The 20,109-nt window shown below is 47.4% G+C and overlaps 1 protein-coding gene across 6 annotated transcripts; it reads left to right on the forward strand.

Moving 5' to 3' along the window:
- Window positions 1–2,990: 2,990 nt before the first annotated feature.
- Window positions 2,991–17,678, forward strand: LOC308581050 (uncharacterized protein). Of its 6 annotated transcripts, XM_081183494.1 has the most exons (4): window positions 2,991–3,091; window positions 4,193–4,270; window positions 5,649–6,138; window positions 16,672–17,678. In XM_081183494.1, the coding sequence occupies exons 3-4, from the start codon at window positions 5,823–5,825 to the stop codon at window positions 17,271–17,273; spliced, it is 918 nt and encodes a 305-aa protein (XP_081039620.1). In that variant the 5' UTR covers window positions 2,991–3,091; window positions 4,193–4,270; window positions 5,649–5,822; the 3' UTR covers window positions 17,274–17,678. The 6 variants fall into 6 exon arrangements, 1 of the variants encoding a protein (XP_081039620.1); XR_014004869.1 differs by lacking the exons at window positions 4,193–4,270; window positions 5,649–6,138; window positions 16,672–17,678 and adding exons at window positions 11,099–11,176; window positions 12,312–12,606 and having other exon boundaries at window positions 3,012–3,091; XR_014004870.1 differs by lacking the exons at window positions 2,991–3,091; window positions 4,193–4,270; window positions 5,649–6,138; window positions 16,672–17,678 and adding exons at window positions 8,946–8,976; window positions 11,099–11,176; window positions 12,312–12,606.
- Window positions 17,679–20,109: the final 2,431 nt, after the last annotated feature.

Genomic DNA, 20,109 nt, shown 5'->3' on the forward strand with positions numbered 1-20,109 from the left:
AGAGACTTCCCTCAGCTCCCCTCTCTGATTTGTTTATACATATTATTCTCTGCATGTTATAAAATTGTACATATCATTGTAAATTATCTACCATATGTTCTACTAATGAATTTGTGGATGTTTATTCAAAACCTGCCAAGGAGTCCAAATCCTTTTGTTGTCTTTTTAAATAGTTTGTAAATAGTTCCCATTCTTCCTTGAAATTACAATTGTCCTTGTCACGCAGTTGATATGTCAGCTTGGAAAAATTCCGCACATCTCATCAGTTTTTCTTCCCATTGTTCTTTCGTTGGGATTTCCTCATTCTTCCATCTTTGTGATAACAAGACTTTTGCCGCTGTCTAGGTGTGAGGCTGCTCAGTCACCCAGCTCCACATCGGGCAGAGCCCACGGGTCCCTGCGGAAGAAAGGAAGGAGTCCAGCCACCAACCGGAGCAAATGGCTGTAGACCAGAGTTTATTGCGCAATAGGTTCAAAGAGGAATTTTGAACTCTGAGGATGGGGTGACAAAGACTTCTAGAACTTTCCCACCATATCCCAGAATACAGTTCGTACAGCATCATTGCTACATCACTGACATGTCACCAAAGGGGAGGGGTAGACAGAGGTTACACTAGTTCAACCTTGGCAAACATGTCCAGACAAGTCCTTGGTACAAGATTAGCATAAGCAGACATGTCAGGGCAAGACCCAGGTAGAAGATGAGCACAGGCAAACACCTCTGAAGTCCCACCGCCCAAAGTACAATAGAACTTCCTTTGCATGTCTGGCCCCTTGGCAAGTTTGGTGATGGGATTAGGCTTTCCTTGGCCAACATTCAGCTAAGCAATTGTCACCTCTGGGAACTTCCTGGAGTCCCTTTGAAGAGGGAAATAGATTTGGAATGATTGGTGCTGGTTGATTATGTCTGGCGGGCAAAAAGGTAAAAGCTGTTTCCTGGTTCTGCGGGATCTCTCCGTGGTTTTTAAATGCCGTTGACCACAGTATTCGGTTACCTATTTGTGATAAAAATATATACCTTACCCAACTTGTTGAGAATAAAGCTTTACTGGTCAGGTTGGCAACAGTTGAACCACGAGTATTATTTCCAAACTCCTCCAGTCATCATGGGCACAAAGTCCCCCCACCTCTCACCTCTCCCTCTCCGCAGTCAAGAAAGAGCAAACTGAATTAACCAAACAAGCGCCACCTCATTTCCCCAATGCTACCTCTGCTTTGTGAAATACATTCCCAAAGAAATGACATTGTAAATACTAACATATCCTCGTGGACGGTATCGGAGGATTGGGAGTTAGGGGCAGGGTTATGCAGTGGTTCCGCTCCTTAGTCCTGGGACATGTCCAGAAAGTGATGTTGGGGGGGGGATGAGCGTTTGGACCCCTGGGTGCTCAACTTAGGGGGTGGTTCAGGGCTCCATCCTCTCCCCACACTTTTTAACATTGTCTTCCCTCTGGGAAGCAGGTCACGGGAAAATGGTTATATTTTCTCAGTCCTTGAATCACAGCATTAATAAAAAGAGTTTGTAAGCATTTATGTAAACACTGCCAACAGTACCTTTTTGCCCGTGTTAAGAAAAGCTGAAATTTCTACAAAAATATTCCTCCGCTGTGCAACAAAGGCAGGGGCTGCTCTCCCACTCGTAGCTCTATGGGCCCCCGTGTTCCAAAACAAACCTGAAGTGTTCCCCCTAAATCAGATGTGTCCTGGGCAATTGGACAAAAGGAGCCCCTGGGAGTGGGGAGGGGGAGCGTTGGAAAGGAGAGGAGGGGTGACAGTGGACATTCTGCCCGCGTCTATAAATTGCAATAAGGGGAATTGGAAAAGTGAGCAAGGGAATTGTGTGGCAAGAGAGGACAAAAATAAGATGCTGCATGTGGGAAGGTGGTGGTGAGAGGGAGGAGGGGGGAGAAAAGGACAAAGGGACCTCTCCCCCCCCCCAAAAAAAAACACCTTTCATGGGACCCATTAGCAGGGCCTGGATGCACGCAGTCCAGTTGCCAAGTAAGGAACCCACAACTGCAGGGTCTCCAGTGCACCATCTCCTTTGAAGAATCACAAGAACACTTTATTTCAACCCAGCCTCTTATGAATACATGACACATTAAACCTTAAAAAGCATCCCTATGTAGGGCTGCCTTCAGATGTCTTCTAAAGGTTTGATAATAAAAATAAATTAAGGGCTGAGACCCTGCCTGCCTGCAGATTGCCTTGCCAGAGTGGTGCATGCTCTGGTTATCCTTGGACTACTGCAATGGGCTCTACGTGGGGCTACCTTTGAAGGTGACACGGAAACTGCAACTAATCCAGAATGCGGCAACTAGACTGGTGACTGGGAGTGGCCTCAGGGACCATATAACACCAGTCCTAAAAGAAGTTCATCGGCACCCAGTACATTTCTGAGCACAATACAAAATATTGGTGCTGACCTTTAAAGCCTTAAACGGCCACCTCCATTGCTCAGCCCAAACACTGAGGTCCTCCTCCAAGAGTCTTCTGGTGGTTCCCTAACTGCAAGAAGTGAAGTTACAGGGAACCAGACAGAGGGCCTTCTGGGTAGTGGCACCCTCTTAAAATATATCTGAAGGCAGCCTAGTTAGGGAAGTTTTTGCAGCCGTCCAGAGTGGCTGGGGAAACCCATTGAGGTGGGCAGCATACAAACAATAAAATCATCATTATCATTATCATTATAACAATCTGGCTGGCCAATCTGTGCTCAGCTGCCCTGCACCCCTTGGGCACCTTTGTGGGAATGGAATTGAGATGGCCACCAAGGCCATCCCTATGAGAATGGCTTTCAACCCAAGCGCCCCTCGGGACGCGTCCCCGTTTCCCCCTGGCAGGAATCCCTTGGGGAGCTGCTGGCTGCGCGCGTGTGGCGAGGCGCGCCTCTTTTGGCTGGAGAGAAAGAGAGTCCATGGAAGGGGTTACGGAAGGGAGGGAGCCGAGATGCCTAGAGAGGCCTGGGAAGAGACCCCTCCCTCCCCCACTTCCGTCTCTTCCCTCCTCCTCCCCCCTCCCCGCTCGTCTTGGGAGGCTCCTCCGGATGGAGAGGTCGGTGCGCTGGAGAGAGATTCTGCGCGCAGGGCGAGGGGTGAGCCGTGCCAAGGGGGTCTCTGGGCGCAGGAGAGACTGGGGACGGAGGGGGCAGGGGAACTTGGGGGGGAGGGAGGGAAGCATCCCTGGGGGGGGAGGGAAGCCCCGTCCAGCATTGGCAAAGGGGTGCAGAGGGAGAAAGAGACGCTGCCCATCGGAAGGGAGGTCTCCCTCTTGGGCGCTGGCGGGGGAATCTCCGGAGGGGCTTTTCCCTCCTGCCCAGAAATCTGCCTTGGGGAGAGGGATCCCTGAAATTGGGAGGGGGTCCAATTCCCCACCCTCCCCTCCTTCCCGGAAGCTGGACTCTCCTTCCCCCACCCCCAGGCCAGCTGCTGCTGGGGGCTCCAGAAGGTAGAGCAGCGTTACACCAAGGCGGGCCCTTGGTCCAGCTGGAGAGTAGAGGAAAGGGCAGGAAGTTCCTGAGAGGAAGGAGGGAGGGCTGTCCAGAGGGGGTCTTTGCTTCTGGAATCCTCTGCCATCAAGGGCCAGAAAACACCCGTCTGCCTCTCCCAGTGTTTCAGTTTTAAGTGTCAGTTCTTTCTGTATGGTTAATAGGCGGTGATAATGTGGTCCGCTACTCAAAAAAACATGGCTGGAGGTGCTATGGAAATTCTTTCAGGATTTGTGTATAATAGATATATGGACAGCCTTTCTATACCTTTCTATATGTCAAAGGGAGTTGCAAGCTGAGACACAATCCATCAGCACCCAAAGACAGTGAATGTGTGCACCTTCCCAGTCTGGGGTGCTTAGAAGGACAAGGGGTCCATTATTAGGATAGACAATGCTTGTGACTGGAGGCTTTACATACATTCATGTGCATATGCAGGCCAAGGATTGCCAGTATTACAGGCGAGGTGTGTGAGAGTGAAGAATTCCACAAACACTGTGTGTGAGATAAAGGGAGTGGGTGGGATTATCGTTTATAGCAATGCTGTAATTTTGTCCGTAACATTTCGTGAGCTGATGCTGTGGTTTATTAGCCTCCAATGCGCCACCAGGAACTTTGTTGTTTTAGCTTCAAAAGATGAATGTTTCTGAAGACGTTGACAGTCACATATGACATAAACAGCACTTCTCTTTTACTTGTTCCACACAGGAGAGAGTCTGACTCACAAGTCTAAGCACATTTTGCTAGAAAAAGAAAAATACAGAAACGTGAAGGGGAAATTGAGAGGTAAGCTCTTGCAGTATGCAGTGAGACATTTCACTACGTAAAAATATATCAAAAGTCCTGCTGGATTGAGAGGATGACCCAATTTTGGCTTGTCTTCTGCAATTTCACCCATTTACCCATGTTTCTGTGGAGAGACATTGCCTCCAGTCCACCCTTCCCTGCCCATTGCTATGAAGGTTGCAGGCAGAGTATCTTTTTTTTTACCTTTACGCAGAGATAACTATGTCCCACTCCTCCTCTCCATTCCACCAGATTTCCAGTATTAACCACTATCTTTATTCTCATGTCTTTGGGATTTAAGGGATCGGGAAGATTGCTACTGAAATTCAGGGGTTCCTGTAGTGCAGGAACGTCCAACTCCCAACAGACTGCGATCTACTCCCAGTATAAAAAACTGGCAGTGATCTACCCATTGTCACTGGAGGAATGAGGAGTGGGGTGGGTGCGTGGGTGGAAGGAGGTGGCTAACTGGATGCAGGAGGGGGGAGTTTCAGTTGGGGGGGATTAAAGGGAGGCAAACCTTCTCTCTCTGAAGAGCCAGTCATCTCTCCACCCTCCCAAGCCAGCCCCCCTCCCCCTTAAGCAGCTCTCTCCCCCCCCAAAGCCAGCCCTTTCTCTCTCCTCCCCATCAAAGGGAGCTGCACAACTGACGCCTATCCCAGTAATCCCATGATCAACCAGGATCACTCACATGATCTATTGGTCGATCGCGCTCGACCGGATGAACATGTCTGTTGTAGTCCATTATTATGATTAATTGAATTTGTTAGTCACTTTATCTTACCCAGAGAGACTTGCAACCAAACATTTAAGGGATTAGGACCAAAAAGTCATTAGGAATTCTGAACCTGAGAAATAAAGGGCATGTTCATGGAGGGAGAGCAGCTCCCTTTCCTGTGAGGAACCTCTTTATTTAAATTGCCAGTTTTAGAGAAGCACTGTATCTTAGATCATGCTGCATTATTAACAATAATTGATTATTATTAAAAGTTGATGCAATGCTATTATCTGACATTATTTCATTTCCTAAACAATTGGCACATAGAAGAAGGAAGAGTGTATGAGATGTTAAAATAAGAGAAGGCACCAAAGGCACTTGATGTGTCTTATATTCTTTTGTTTCTTCTTTAGAGAGCCAGTGTGGTTAAGAGCGGTAGATTCGTAATCTGGTGAACTGGGTTCAATTCCCCGCTCCTCCACATACAGCTGCTGGGTGACCTTGAGCTAGTCACACTTCTCTGAAGTCTCTCAGCCTCACTCACCTCACAGACTGTTTGTTGTGGGGGAGGAAGGGAAAGGAGAATGTGAGCCGCTTTGAGACTCCTTAGGGTAGTGATAAAGCAGGATATCAAATCCAAACTCTTTTTCTCTTCTACAGGATTTCCTCTCCCCCTACGCCAATGCAAGCAATAGAGAAGACAGAGCAATCTCTACTTTCATTAGGAATCACGAAAAAATCATTTAAATTTGTGGAACATACAATGTGATTCAGTCAGTGAACACACTTAGTTCACATCAAGGAACTGAAATAGTGGAGACACCATTTAAAGGTATGGATTGTGGAAAGGACGTCAGTAGGAGTGGAACTCCTACACAACATCAAGGAACTCACACAGGGGAGAAACCATTTAAATGCATGGAGTGTGGAAAGAGCTTCACAGCAAGTGGAACACTTAGAAGACACCAGAGAACTCACACAGGGGAGAAGCCATTTAAATGTATGGAGTGTGGAAAGAGCTTCCTTTTGAGTAAGCACCTTAATGCACATCATCGCACTCATACTGGTGAGAAACCATTTAAATGTATGGAGTGCGGAAAGAGATTCCTTTTGAGTAAGCACCTTAATGCACATCATCGCACTCACACTGGTGAGAAACCATTTAAATATATGGAGTGCGGAAAGAGCTTCAGTCAGAGTGAAACCCTTAGAATACACCAGCTAACTCACACAGGGGCAAGACCTTTTAAATGCGTAGAGTGTGGAAAGAGCTTCAGTCAGAGTGAAACCCTTAGAAGACACCAGCGAACTCACACAGGGGCAAGACCTTTTAAATGCATGGAGTGTGGAAAGAGCTTCAGTCAAAGCGGACACCTTAAAAACCATCAGCGAATTCACACAGGGCAGAAACCATTTAAATGCATAGAGTGTGGAAAGAGCTTCAGAGAGAGTGGAACGCTTAGAAGACATAAACTAACTCACACAGGGGAAAAACCATTTAAATGCACAGAGTGTGGAAAGAGCTTCAGTCAGAGTGGATACCTTAAATACCATCAACCAACTCACACAGGCGAAAAACCATTTAGATGCATGGAGTGTGGAACATGCTTCCGTCATAGAGATTCGCTGAAAATGCATCAATGTACTCATACAGGAGAGAAACCATATAAATGTTTTGAGTGTGGAAAATGCTTCATTCAGAGTGGAAGCCTTAATGCACATCTACAAATTCACACAAGGGAGAAACCTTTTAAATGCATGGATTGTGGAAAGAACTTCATTAATAGTGGAACACTTAGAAGACATCAGCAAACTCACATGGGAAAAACAATTTGAATGTATGTATGGTTGCAGAATAAATCCAGGCACATCTTGAGGATGTGGACCATTTAGACTGAAATTTTCCCAATTGGGTTTCAGGCCCTGCCATGGACTGAGACCACCCTGGTGGCGCTGGTTGATTATCTCTGGCGAGCTAGGGATAGAGGCAAAAGCTGTTTCCTGGTTCTGCTGGATCTCTCAGTGGCTTTTAAAAAAATAAACAAAATTAATCATTTTAATCACGTTTATAGATCAATATAACTCCCTCCCTCTCCCCCCTTCCAGAGACTTCCCTCAGCTCCCCTCTCTGATTTGTTTATACATATTATTCTCTGCATGTTATAAAATTGTACATATCATTGTAAATTATCTATCATATGTTCTACTAATGAATTTGTGGATGTTTATTCAAAACCTGCCAAGGAGTCCAAATCCTTTTGTTGTCTTTTTAAATAGTTTGTAAATAGTTTCCATTCTTCCTTGAAATTACAATTGTCCTTGTCACGCAGTTGATATGTCAGCTTGGAAAAATTCCGCACATCTCATGAGTTTTTCTTCCCATTGTTCTTTCGTTGGGATTTCCTCATTCTTCCATCTTTGTGATAACAAGACTTTTGCCGCTGTCTAGGTGTGAGGCTGCTCAGTCACCCAGCTCCACGTCGGGCAAAGCCCACGGGTCCCTGCGGAATAAAGGAAGGAGTCCAGCCACCAACCGGAGCAAATGGCTGTAGACCAGAGTTTATTGCGCAATAGGTTCAAAGAGGAATTTTGAACTCTGAGGATGGGGTGACAAAGACTTTTAGAACTTTCCCACCATATCCCAGAATACAGTTCGTACAGCATCATTGCTACATCACTGACATGTCACCAAAGGGGAGGGGTAGACAGAGGTTACACTAGTTCAACCTTGGCAAACATGTCCAGACAAGTCCTTGGTACAAGATTAGCATAAGCAGACATGTCAGGGCAAGACCCAGGTATAAGATGAGCATAGGCAAACACCTCTGAAGTCCCACCGCCCAAAGTACAATAGAACTTCCTTTGCATGTCTGGCCCCTTGGCAAGTTTGGTGATGGGATTAGGCTTTCCTTGGCCAACAATCAGCTAAGCAATTGTCACCTCTGGGAACCTCCTGGAGTCCCTTTGAAGGGGAAAATAGATTTGGAATGATTGGTGCTGGTTGATTATGTCTGGCGGGCAAAAAGGTAAAAGCTGTTTCCTGGTTCTGCGGGATCTCTCTGTGGTTTTTAATGCCGTTGACCACAGTATTCGGTTACCTATTTGTGATAAAAATATATACCTTACCCAACTTGTTGAGAATAAAGCTTTACTGGTCAGGTTGGCAACAGTTGAACCACGAGTATTATTTCCAAACTCCTCCAGTCATCATGGGCACAAAGTCCCCCCACCTCTCACCTCTCCCTCTCAGCAGTCAAGAAAGAGCAAACTGAATTAACCAAACAAGCGCCACCTCATTTCCCCAATGCTACCTCTGTTTTGTGAAATACATTCCCAAAGAAATGACATTGTAAATACTAACATATCCTCGTGGACGGTATCGAAGGATTGGGAGTTAGGGGCAGGGTTATGCAGTGGTTCCGCTCCTTAGTCCTGGGACATGTCCAGAAATTGATGTTGGGGGGGGATGAGCGTTTGGACCCCTGGGTGCTCAACTTAGGGGGTGGTTCAGGGCTCCATCTTCTCCCCACGCTTCTTAACATTGCTTCCCTCTAGGAAGCAGGTCACGGGAAAATGCTTATATTTTCCCAGTCCTTGAATCACAGCATTTATAAAAAGAGTTGGCAAGCATTTTTGTAAACACTGCCAACAGTACCTTTTTGCCTGTGTTAAGAAAAGCTGAAATTTCTACAAAAATATTCCTCCGCTGTGCAACAAAGGCAGGGGCTGCTCTCCCACTCGTAGCTCTATGGGCCCCCGTGTTCCAAAACAAACCTGAAGTGTTCCCCCTAAATCAGATGTTTCCTGGGCAATTGGACAAAAGGATCCCCTGGAAGTGGGGAGGGGGAGCGTTGGAAAGGAGGGGAGGGGTGACTGTGGACATTCTGCCCGCGTCTATAAATTGCAGTAAGGGGAATTGGAAAAGTGAGCAAGGGAATTGTGTGGCAAGAGAGGACAAAAATAAGATGCTGCATGTGGGAAGGTGGTGGTGAGAGGGAGGAGGGGGAAGAAAAAGACAAAGGGACCTCTCCCCCCCTCCCAAAAAAAGCACCTTTCATGGGACCCATTAGCAGGGCCTGGATGCACGCAGTCCAGTTACCAAGTAAGGAACCCACAACTGCAGGGTCTGCATTGCACCATCTCCTTTGAAGAATCACACATGTTTCTTTTTCTCCTTAAAAGGTGTAACAAGGACAACAAGAACAATTTATTTCAACCCAGCCTCTTATGAATACATAACGAAACATTAAACCTTAAAAAGCATCCCTATGCAGGGCTGCCTTCAGATGTCTTCTAAAGGTTTAATAATAAAAATAACTTATATCATAAACTATGTTGGCTGACACCCTCACTGCCCGCAGACTGTCCGGCCAGAGTGATGGTTATCCTTGGACTACTGCAATGGGCTCTACGTGGGGCTACCTTTGAAGGTGACACGGAAACTGCAACTAATCCAGAATGCGGCAACTGGACTGGTGACTGGGACCATATAACACCAGTCCTAAAAGAAGTTCATTGGCACTCATTGGCAAAGCAGTTAGGGAAGTTTTTGCTTCTTTTTTTGCAGCTGTCCAGAGTGGCTGGGGAAACCTATTGAGGTGGGCAGCATACAAACAATAAAATCATCATTATCATTATCATTATAACAATCTGGCTGGCCAACCTGTGCTCAGCTGCCCTGCACCCCTTGGGCACCTTTGTGGGAATGGAATTGAGATGGCCACCAAGGCCATCCCTATGAGAATGGCTTTCAACCCAAGCGCCCCTCGGGATGCGTCCCCGTTTCCCCCTGGCAGGAATCCCTTGGGGCGCTGCTGGCTGCGCGCGTGTGGCGAGGCGCGCCTCTTGCTGGACAGAAGGAGAGTGCATGGAAGGGGTTACGGAAGGGGGGGAGCCGAGATGCCTAGAGAGGCCTGGGAAGAGACCCCTCCCTCCCCCACTTCCGTCTCTTCCCTCCTCCTCCCCCCTCCCTGCTCGTCTTGGGAGGCTCCTCCGGATGGAGAGGTCGGTGCGCTGGAGAGAGATGCTGCGCGCAGGGCGAGGGGTGAGCCGTGCCAAGGGGGTCTCTGGGCGCAGGAGAGACTGGGGACGGAGGGGGCAGGGGAACACGGGGAAGGAGGGAAGCATCCCTGGGGGAGGAAAGCCCCGTCCAGCATTGGCAAAGGGGGGCAGAGGGAGAAAGAGACGCTGCCCATCGGGAGGGAGGTCTCCCTCTTGGGCGCTGGCGGGGGAATCTCCGGAGGGGCTTTCCCCTCCTGCCCAGAAATCTGCCTTGGGGAGAGAGATCCCTGAAATTGGGAGGGGGTCCAATTCCCCACCCTCCCCTCCTTCCCGGAAGCTGGACTCTCCTTCCCCCACCCCCAGGCCAGCTGCTGCTGGGGGCTCCAGAAGCGGTCCAGCAGGAGAGGAGAGGAAAGGGCAGGAAGTTCCTGAGAGGAAGGAGAGAGGGCTGTCCAGAGGGGGTCTTTGCATCTGGAATCCTCTTCCAGGAAGGGCCAGAAAAAAACCCGTCTGCCTCTCCCAGGGTTTCGTTTCTAAGCCTTAGTTCCACTGCCTGGTTAATTGAGGGTATAATGTGGTCCACTACTCAAAAAAACATGGCTGGAGGTGCTATGGAAATTCTTTCAGGATTTGTGTATAATAGATATATGGACAGCCTTTCTATACCTTTCTATATGTCAAAGGGAGTTGCAAGCTGAGACACAATCCATCAGCACCCAAAGACAGTGAATGTGTGCACCTTCCCAGTCTGGGGTGCTTAAAAGGACAAAGGGTCCATTATTAGGATAGACAATGCTTGTGACTGGAGGCTTTACACACATTCATGTGCATATGCAGGCCAAGGATTGCCAGTATTACAGGCGAGGTGTGTGAGAGTGCAGAATTCCACAAACACTGTGTGTGAGAGAAAGGGAGTGGGTGGGATTATCGTTTATAGCAATGCTGTAATTTTGTCCGTAACATTTCATGAGCTGATGCTGCGGTTTATATTAGCCTCCAATGGACTACCAGGAACTTTGTTGTTTTAGCTTCAAAAGATGAATGTTTCTGAAGACTTTGACAGTCACATATGACATAAACAGCACTTCTCTTTTACTTGTTCCACACAGGAGAGACTCTGACTCACAAGTCTAAGCACATTTTGCTAGAAAAAGAAAAATACAGAAACGTGAAGGGGAAATTGAGAGGTAAGCTCTTACAGTATGCAGTGAGACATTTCACTACATAAAAATATATCAAAAGCCCTGCTGGATTGAGAGGATGACCCAATTTTGGCTTGTCTTGTGCAATTTCACCCATTTACCCATGTTTCTGTGGAGAGACATTGCCTCCAGTCCACCCTTCCCTGCCCATTGCTATGAAGGTTGCAGGCAGAGTATCTTTTTTTTAACCTTTACGCAGAGATAACTACGCCCCACTCCTCTCCATTCCACCAGATTTCCAGTATTAACCACTATCTTTATTCTCATGTCTTTGGGATTTAAGGGATCGGGAAGATTGCTACTGAATTTCAGGGGTTCCTGTAGTCCAGGCACGTCCAACTCCCAATAGACTGCGATCTACTCCCAGTGTAAAAAACTGGTGGTGATCTACCCATTGTCACTGGAGGAATGAGGAGTGGGGTGCGTGGGTGGGTGGAAGGAGGTGGCTAACTGGATGCAGGAGGGGGGAGTTTCAGTTGGGGGGGATTAAAGGGAGGCAAAACTTCTCTCTCTGAAGAGCCAGTCGTCTCTCCATACTCCCAAGCCAGCCCCCCTCCCCCTTAAGCAGCTCTCTCCCCCCCAAAGCCAGCCCTTTCTCTCTCCTCCCCATCAAAGGGAGCTGCACAACTGACGCCTATCCCAGTAATCCCATGATCAACCAAGATCACTCACATGATCTATTGGTCGATTGCGCTCGACCGGATGAACATGTCTGTTGTAGTCCATTATTATGATTAATTGAATTTGTTATTATCTGACATTAATTCATTTCCTAAACAATTGGCACATAGAAGAAGGAAGAGTGTATGAGATGTTAAAATAAGAGAAGGTACCAAAGGCACTTGATGTGTGTTATATTCTTTTGTTTCTTCTTTGGAGAGCCAGTGTGGTTAAGAGCGGTAGATTCGTAATCTGGTGAACTGGGTTCGATTCCCCGCTCCTCCACATGCAGCTGCTGGGTGACCTTGAGCTAGTCACACTTCTTTGAAGTCTCTCAGCCTCACTCACCTCACAGACTGTTGTGGGGGAGAAAGGGAAAGGAGAATGTTAGCCGCTTTGAGACTCCTTAGGGTAGTGATAAAGCAGGATATCAAATCCAAACTCTTCTTCTCTTCTACAGGATTTCCTTTCCCCCTACGCCAATGCAAGCAATAGAGAAGACAGAGCAATCTGTACTTTCATTAGGAATCACGAAAAAATCATTTCAATTTGTGGAACATACAATGTGAATCACTCAGTGAGCACACTTAGTTCACATCAAGGAACTGAAATAGTGGAGACACCATTTAAAGGTATGGATTGTGGAAAGGACGTCAGTAGGAGTGGAACTCCTACACAACATCAAGGAACTCACACAGGGGGGAAACCATTTAAATGTATGGAGTGTGGAAAGAGCTTCACAGAAAGTGGAACGCTTAGAACAGTGTTTCCCAACCGGTGTTCCGCGGCACACTAGTGTGCCGCGAGACGTTGGGTGGTGTGCCGTGGGAGGGAGGCGGGCGAGTCGGGCGGCGGCGAGCACACGCGGGGCGGCGAGCGAGCTCCCCCCCACATCCCATCGCCGCTCGCTACTGGGCCTGCGCATGCGTGAAGTTTTCGCGCATCCCATCGCCGCTCGCTACATCCCATCGCTGCTCGCTACTGGGCCTGCGCATGCTCGGCGAGCACACGCGGGGCGGCGAGCGACCTCCCTCCCACATCCCATCGCCGCTCGCTACTGGGCCTGCGCATGCGTGAAGTTTTCGCGCATCCCATCGCCGCTCGCTACATCCCATCGCTGCTCGCTACTGGGCCTGCGCATGCTCGGCGAGCACACGCGGGGCGGTGAGCGAGCTCCCTCCCACATCCCATCGCCGCTCGCTACTGGGCCTGCGCATGCGCGAAGTTTTCGCGCCTTCAGGATTCCCTTCAGCAGGCATCAAGCAGCCTACCTCCCTGCTTTTTCCAATTAAGGCAACCTCCACTCTCCTGCCCCTCCGCGTTTCTCACCCCAAAGCCTTGTGAGCAGCAGGAAGTGGGGCCGTCCTGCCTCTACCCCACGCCGGGTGGCTGCTGACACGTCCCTTGGGCAGGAGAGGCATCCGGCTGGATGAAGGCAGCGACGCCGGAGGAACGAAACAGCACGGCAGGTCTGAGCTGGCGCCTGGAAGGACACAGATTGCTTCATGTCGCTGCATTCCACAGCTCCGAGGCTGGCAGGTGAATGCGTGCACTTCTCTCTCTCGTTTTATTTAATGTGCATTTTAGAAGCATGTGGAAATATCCTGCGTCATCAACCACTTTGGGGAAAGTGTGCGTGTGTGTGTTTGGGGCTAGATTTCATGCATGCCTTTTTTTTTTTAAGTTCTCTTCCTGCTTCATCCACATTCACCCCCCAAAAGGCCATTTTCTGCGTGCTGAATAAATTTTGCAACTCAAACGGCACGAGGTGCCAATGCATCAGGGCTGTGGAATTTATTCTGCTTGTAGAATTCTGCAACTCAACCGCATTTTGATGTTTAAATGTTGTGTTTTAATCTTGTTTTTAAGTTATATTTCAATCAACTTGTTTTATTATTGGTTTTTTTATTTCAATCAACTTGTTCTTTATTATTGTTTTTATTTCAATCGACTTATTTTTTATTTTTTATTATATTTCAATCGACTTGTTTTTTATTATTTGTTGTTAGCCGCCCTGAGCCCGGTCTTGGCTGGGGAGGGCGGGGTATAAATAAAATTTATTTGGGAAAGATGGTTTAGGTATGTCCAAGCAGGCTTGATAGCAAAAACTGTTTCTCACAAACTTAACAGCGTATACAGCCATTAAGTGACAGTGGCCTTATTACAGTGTTTTTCAACTGCTGTTAGTGTTTTTCAACCTTTTTAGGTTTTCTGTAAACTGGGGAAGACATCCATGTTGGAAGTTCAATTCCTTGCTTAGCCATGAAGCTCAATGGAAATTGCCTTGCTCTTGCCCTCTCTAATCCAGTGTTTTTCAACCGCTGTTCCGCGGCACACTAGGCCCTCGGGGACCTCGTGGCTTCCGCTTTTGCGTGTGCTGCCGTCACTCTTCCCGCCATTCCCCTGTATAATTCGTGCCCGTAATACAGGCAGTAAAAACTGTTCTGTATAACGACTACCCCGCCTCTCCCCCCCATCTAAACCCATTTTTTTTCCTTTGCAGAAATGAGCCGCTGCATTGAGCTCACACAGTATGCATGTTTTTGCCTGGCTGTGATTGGTCCGGACTCCAGCCTGGACCTATCACAGTAGGGCATCATCTCCCGACTTCCTTCCCGCCCGAGCACAGAGACCAGGACTCAGCGGGAGTCGGCACTGCAGAGACGCCAGATACTGCAGTGATGGAAAAGTTTTTGAAAAGAAAAGAACTGGACTCTGAACAAAATTTGGAGCCAGATGAGAGCCCAAGTATGAGTGGGCATGAAAAGAAAGCAAAGATGGTTAGCTCAAGCAAATTCTCTGTCACAAGGCAATATAGCGAAAGCTATATTTCATTTGGATTTACTTTCACCGGAGATGCAAACCAACCAACTCCACTGTGCGTGGTGTGTGGTGAAAAGCTAGCTAACAGTCCTACGGTCCCAAGCAAACTTAAACGCCATCTCCAAACGAAACACCCTTCGCTTCAAAACAAGAATGCGGACTATTTTGTTCGCCTGCGTGAAAACACGGAGAAACAGGCAACTTTCATGAGACAAACCTCAAAGGTAAATGAAAGAGCTCTTAAAGCTAGCTATCACGTTGCTGAACTTATAGCCAAGTCAAAAAAGTCGCACACTGTGGCAGAGACATTAATACTTCCCACCTGCAAAGCTATTGTAGAGGAGATGCTCGGACCTGAAGCAGCTAAGGAAATAGCCAAGGTCCCTCTCTCAAACAACACAATTTCCAGACGTATTGATGACATGTCTGCAGACATTGAAAGTGTGGTTTTGGAAAAGATCCAAAGCAGTGAGAAATTTGCATTACAACTGGACGAGTCTACTGATATCAGTGGACATGCTCAACTCTTGGCCAATGTGCGTTTTGTTGATGGTGATGCAATTAGAGAAAACTTCTTTTTCTGCAAGGCATTGCCAGAAAAAGCAACAGGAGAAGAAATTTTTCGGGTCACATCAGAATACCTTGAACAAGGAGGACTTAAGTGGGAAAACTGCACAAGTGTCTGCACCGATGGAGCTGCAGCCATGGTCGGGCACACCAAAGGCTTTGTAAGCAGAGTGAAGGAAAGAAATCCAAATGTTATTGTTACGCATTGTTTTTTGCACCGTGAGGCCCTCGTAGCCAAGACTTTACCAGCAGACCTAGTTCATGTGTTGGATGATGTTGTGCGCATGGTAAACTTTGTAAAGTCACGACCCGTGAAAAGTCGCATATTTGCAGCTTTGTGTGAGGAGATGGGAGCGAAGCATAAAGCCTTGCTGTTTCATACGGAGGTCCGGTGGTTGTCACGTGGCAAGGTCTTGGTTCGTGTGTATGAGCTGCGGGAGGAACTTAAAGTGTTTCTGACAAATGAGAGGACAGATTACGCAAAACTGCTTGGAAGTGATGAGTGGTGTGCAAGGCTGGCATACCTGGCAGATATATTTCATCATCTGAATGAACTGAACAAACGAATGCAAGGCCGAAATGAAAACCTGCTTACAAGTACAGATAAAATAAATGGATTCCGTGCAAAGCTGCAACTCTGGCATCAACACGTGGAAAGTGGCAATCTTGAAATGTTCACACTCACCAAGCAATGGCAAGGTGTTCACACTGCTGCACTGTGTGAGATAATAGCTAAACATTTAAAAACTCTCGAGGGGAAGTTGTCATTTTATTTCTCTTCAGTCTCCACTGAATGCCTTGACTGGGTTAGGGACCCTTATAGCTCAGCATCAGTTGGTGGAAAGGACATGACTTTACAGGAGCAGGAGGAACTAACTGAACTGAGACAAAATCGTGGTTTCAAGCTAAGATTTGCTGATCTACCTTTGGACAGTTTTTGGTTGGAAACTGCCAAGGAGTTCCCCCTTCTGGCAAACAAAGCTATTTTGACATTGCTCCCATTTTCCACTACATATCTCTGTGAGTTGAGCTTTTCAAGCATGATTGCTATAAAAACTAAATACAGAGAGAGACTGAGAGCTGTTGACGAAGAGCTACGTGTGTGTCTTTCTTCGATTCCAGCCAGAATATCAGCTTTGTGTTCAGCCAAACAGGCCCAGGTTGCGCTCTGAATAAAGTATTTTATAATTTTTCATATTTCTGTTTACTTACTATTTCAAAATAAAGTAATTACAAAATACTTTCTTTGTGTTTATTTGATTCCTATTAAAGAGAGTTACTTTATATATAGTCAATATAGGGACAGAGTTAATTTTTTAAACATTTTCTAATGGTGGTGTGCCTCGAGATTTTTTTCATGAAACAAGTGTGCCTTTGCCCAAAAAAGGTTGGGAAACACTGGCTTAGAAGACACCAGAGAACTCACACAGGGGAGAAGCCATTTAAATGTATGGAGTGTGGAAAGAGCTTCCTTTTGAGTAAGCACCTTAATGCACATCATCGCACTCACACTGGTGAGAAACCATTTAAATGTATGGAGTGCGGAAACAGCTTCAGTCAGAGTGAAACCCTTAGAATACACCAGCGAACTCACACAGGGGCAAAACCTTTTAAATGCATGGAGTGTGGAAAGAGCTTCAGAGAGAGTGGAACGCTTAGAAGACATAATCAAATTCACACAGGGGAAAAACCATTTAAATGCACAGAGTGTGGAAAGACGTTCCGTGAAAGGGCAAAACTTTCCATACATCAACGAACTCACACAGGCGAAAAACCATTTAGATGCATGGAGTGTGGAACATGCTTCCGTCATAGAGAATCGCTGAAAATGCATCAATGTACTCATACAGGAGAGAAACCATATAAATGTTTTGAGTGTGGAAAATGCTTCATTCAGAGTGGAAGCCTTAATGCACATCTACAAATTCACACAAGGGAGAAACCTTTTAAATGCATGGATTGTGGAAAGAACTTCATTAATAGTGGAACACTTAGAAGACATCAGCAAACTCACATGGGAAAAACAATTTGAATGTATGTATGGTTGCAGAATAAATCCAGGCACATCTTGAGGATATGGACCATTTGGACTTCATTTCTTCCGCTTGGGTTTCAGGCCCTGCCATTGTACTGAGACCACCCTGGTGGCGCTGGTTGATGATCTCTGGCGAGCTAGGGATAGAGGTAAAAGCTGTTTCCTGGTTCTGCTGGATCTCTCAGTGGCTTTTAAAAAAATAAACAAAATTAATCACTTTTAATCACGTTTATAGATCAATATAACTCCCTCCCTCTCCCCCCTTCCAGAGACTTCCCTCAGCTCCCCTCTCTGATTTGTTTATACATATTATTCTCTGCATGTTATAAAATTGTACATATCATTGTACATTATCTATCATATGTTCTACTAATGAATTTGTGGATGTTTATTCAAAACCTGCCAAGGAGTCCAAATCCTTTTGTTGTCTTTTTAAATAGTTTGTAAATAGTTCCCATTCTTCCTTGAAATTACAATTGTCACGCAGTTGATATGTCAGCTTGGAAAAATTCCGCACATCTCATCAGTTTTTCTTCCCATTGTTCTTTCGTTGGGATTTCCTCATTCTTCCATCTTTGTGATAACAAGACTTTTGCCGCTGTCTAGGTGTGAGGCTGCTCAGTCACCCAGCTCCTCGTCGGGCAGAGCCCACGGGTCCCTGCGGAATAAAGGAAGGAGTCCAGCCACCAACCGGAGCAAATGGCTGTAGACCAGAGTTTATTGCGCAATAGGTTCAAAGAGGAATTTTGAACTCTGAGGATGGGGTGACAAAGACTTTTAGAACTTTCCCACCATATCCCAGAATACAGTTCGTACAGCATCATTGCTACATCACTGACATGTCACCAAAGGGGAGGGGTAGACAGAGGTTACACTAGTTCAACCTTGGCAAACATGTCCAGACAAGTCCTTGGTACAAGATTAGCATAAGCAGACATGTCAGGGCAAGACCCAGGTATAAGATGAGCACAGGCAAACACCTCTGAAGTCCCACCACCCAAAGTACAATAGAACTTCCTCTGCATGTCTGGCCCCTTGGCAAGTTTGGTGATGGGATTAGGCTTTCCTTGGCCAACAATCAGCTCAGCAATTGTCACCTCTGGGAACTTCCTGGAGTCCCTTTGAAAGGGAAAACAGATTTGGAATGACTCGTGCTGGTTGATTATGTCTGGCGGGCAAAAAGGTAAAAGCTGTTTCCTGGTTCTGCGGGATCTCTCCATGGTTTTTAATGCCGTTGACCACAGTATTCGGTTCCCTATTTGTGATAAAAATATATACCTTACCCAACTTGTTGAGAATAAAGCTTTACTGGTCAGGTTGGCAACAGTTGAACCACGAGTATTATTTCCAAACTCCTCCAGTCATCATGGGCACAAAGTCCCCACACCTCTCACGTCTCCCTCTCAGCAGTCAAGAAAGAGCAAACTGAATTAACCAAACAAGCGCCACCTCATTTCCCCAATGCTACCTCTGCTTTGTGAAATACATTCCCAAAGAAATGACATTGTAAATACTAACATATCCTCGTGGACGGTATCGAAGGATTGGGAGTTAGGGGCAGGGTTATGCAGTGGTTCCGCTCCTTAGTCCTGGGACATGTCCAGAAAGTGATGTGGGGGGGGGATGAGCGTTTGGACCCCTGGGTGCTCAACTTAGGGGGTGGTTCAGGGCTCCATCCTCTCCCCATGCTTTTTAACATTGCTTCCCTCTAGGACAGTGTTTCCCAACCTTTTTTGGGCAAAGGCACACTTGTTCGATGAAAAAAATCTCGAGGCACACCACCATTACAGCCCCTTGACGTCAGCGCGCAGCGTCACGCCGGGAGGGACGCACGAAAGTGTAAGTTTCAATTTTTTCCCCTCCCCCTTGCCGGGGAACCTCCAAGCTTTGGGGGTGGGGGGGAGGAGGCAGCAAAGCGAGGCAGAAAGGAGAGCGCGGCTTGGCTGGGTGAGCTTTGGCAGGGGTAGGGAATGAGAGCCGCGAGGCGGGCGCTGCGGACGGAGGCGCTGCCCGCCGAGCTCGCAGGCAGCCGGGCAGGCAGACGGCGAGAGCCCCGCGCTGGGCGGCCTCTCCTCGCCGCCGCCACCCCGCCTCTCGCCGCCCGACTCGCCCGCCTCCCTCCAGGCAACATCTCGCGGCACACCAGGCAACATCTCGCGGCACACTAGTGTGCCGCGGAACAGTGGTTGGGAAACACTGCTCTAGGAAGCAGGTCACGGGAAAATGCTTATATTTTCCCAGTCCTTGAATCACAGCATTTATAAAAAGAGTTGGCAAGCATTTATGTAAACACTGCCAACAGTACCTTTTTGCCTGTGTTAAGAAAAGCTGAAATTTCTACAAAAATATTCCTCCGCTGTGCAACAAAGGCAGGGGCTGCTCTCCCACTCGTAGCCCTATGGGCCCCCGTGTTCCAAAACAAACCTGAAGTGTTCCCCCTAAATCAGATGTTTCCTGGGCAATTGGACAAAAGGAGCCCCTGGAAGTGGGGAGGGGGAGCGTTGGAAAGGAGAGGAGGGGTGACAGTGGACATTCTGCCCGCGTCTATAAATTGCAACAAGGGGAACTGGAAAAGTGGGTGGCAAGGGAGGACAAAAATAAGATGCTGCATGTGGGAAGGTGGTGGTGCTGAGAGGGAGGAGGGGGAAGAAAAGGACAAAGGGACTTCTCCCCCCGCCCCCCAAAAAGCACCTCTTCTGGGACCCATTAGCAGGGACCTGGATGCACGCAGTCCAGTTGCCAAGTAAGGAATCCACAACTGCAGGGTCTGCATTGCACCATCTCATTTGAAGAATCACACACGTTATATGGGAATATGCAGAGGGCTGGAGAT

This window comes from Podarcis bocagei (assembly GCF_964188305.1).
Source record: "Podarcis bocagei genome assembly, chromosome: 2".
In the NCBI taxonomy this organism is placed as follows: Eukaryota; Metazoa; Chordata; class Lepidosauria; order Squamata; family Lacertidae; genus Podarcis; species Podarcis bocagei.

Excerpts from the sequence above, each read along its gene's own strand:
- LOC308581050 (XM_081183494.1), top strand. The coding sequence starts at position 5,823 with ATGGATTGTGGAAAGGACGTCAGTAGGAGTGGAACTCCTACACAACAT. Across the intron at positions 6,139-16,671 it reads ACATCATCGCACTCACACTG|GGGAGAAGCCATTTAAATGT; the intron begins GTGAGAAACCAT and ends GAACTCACACAG.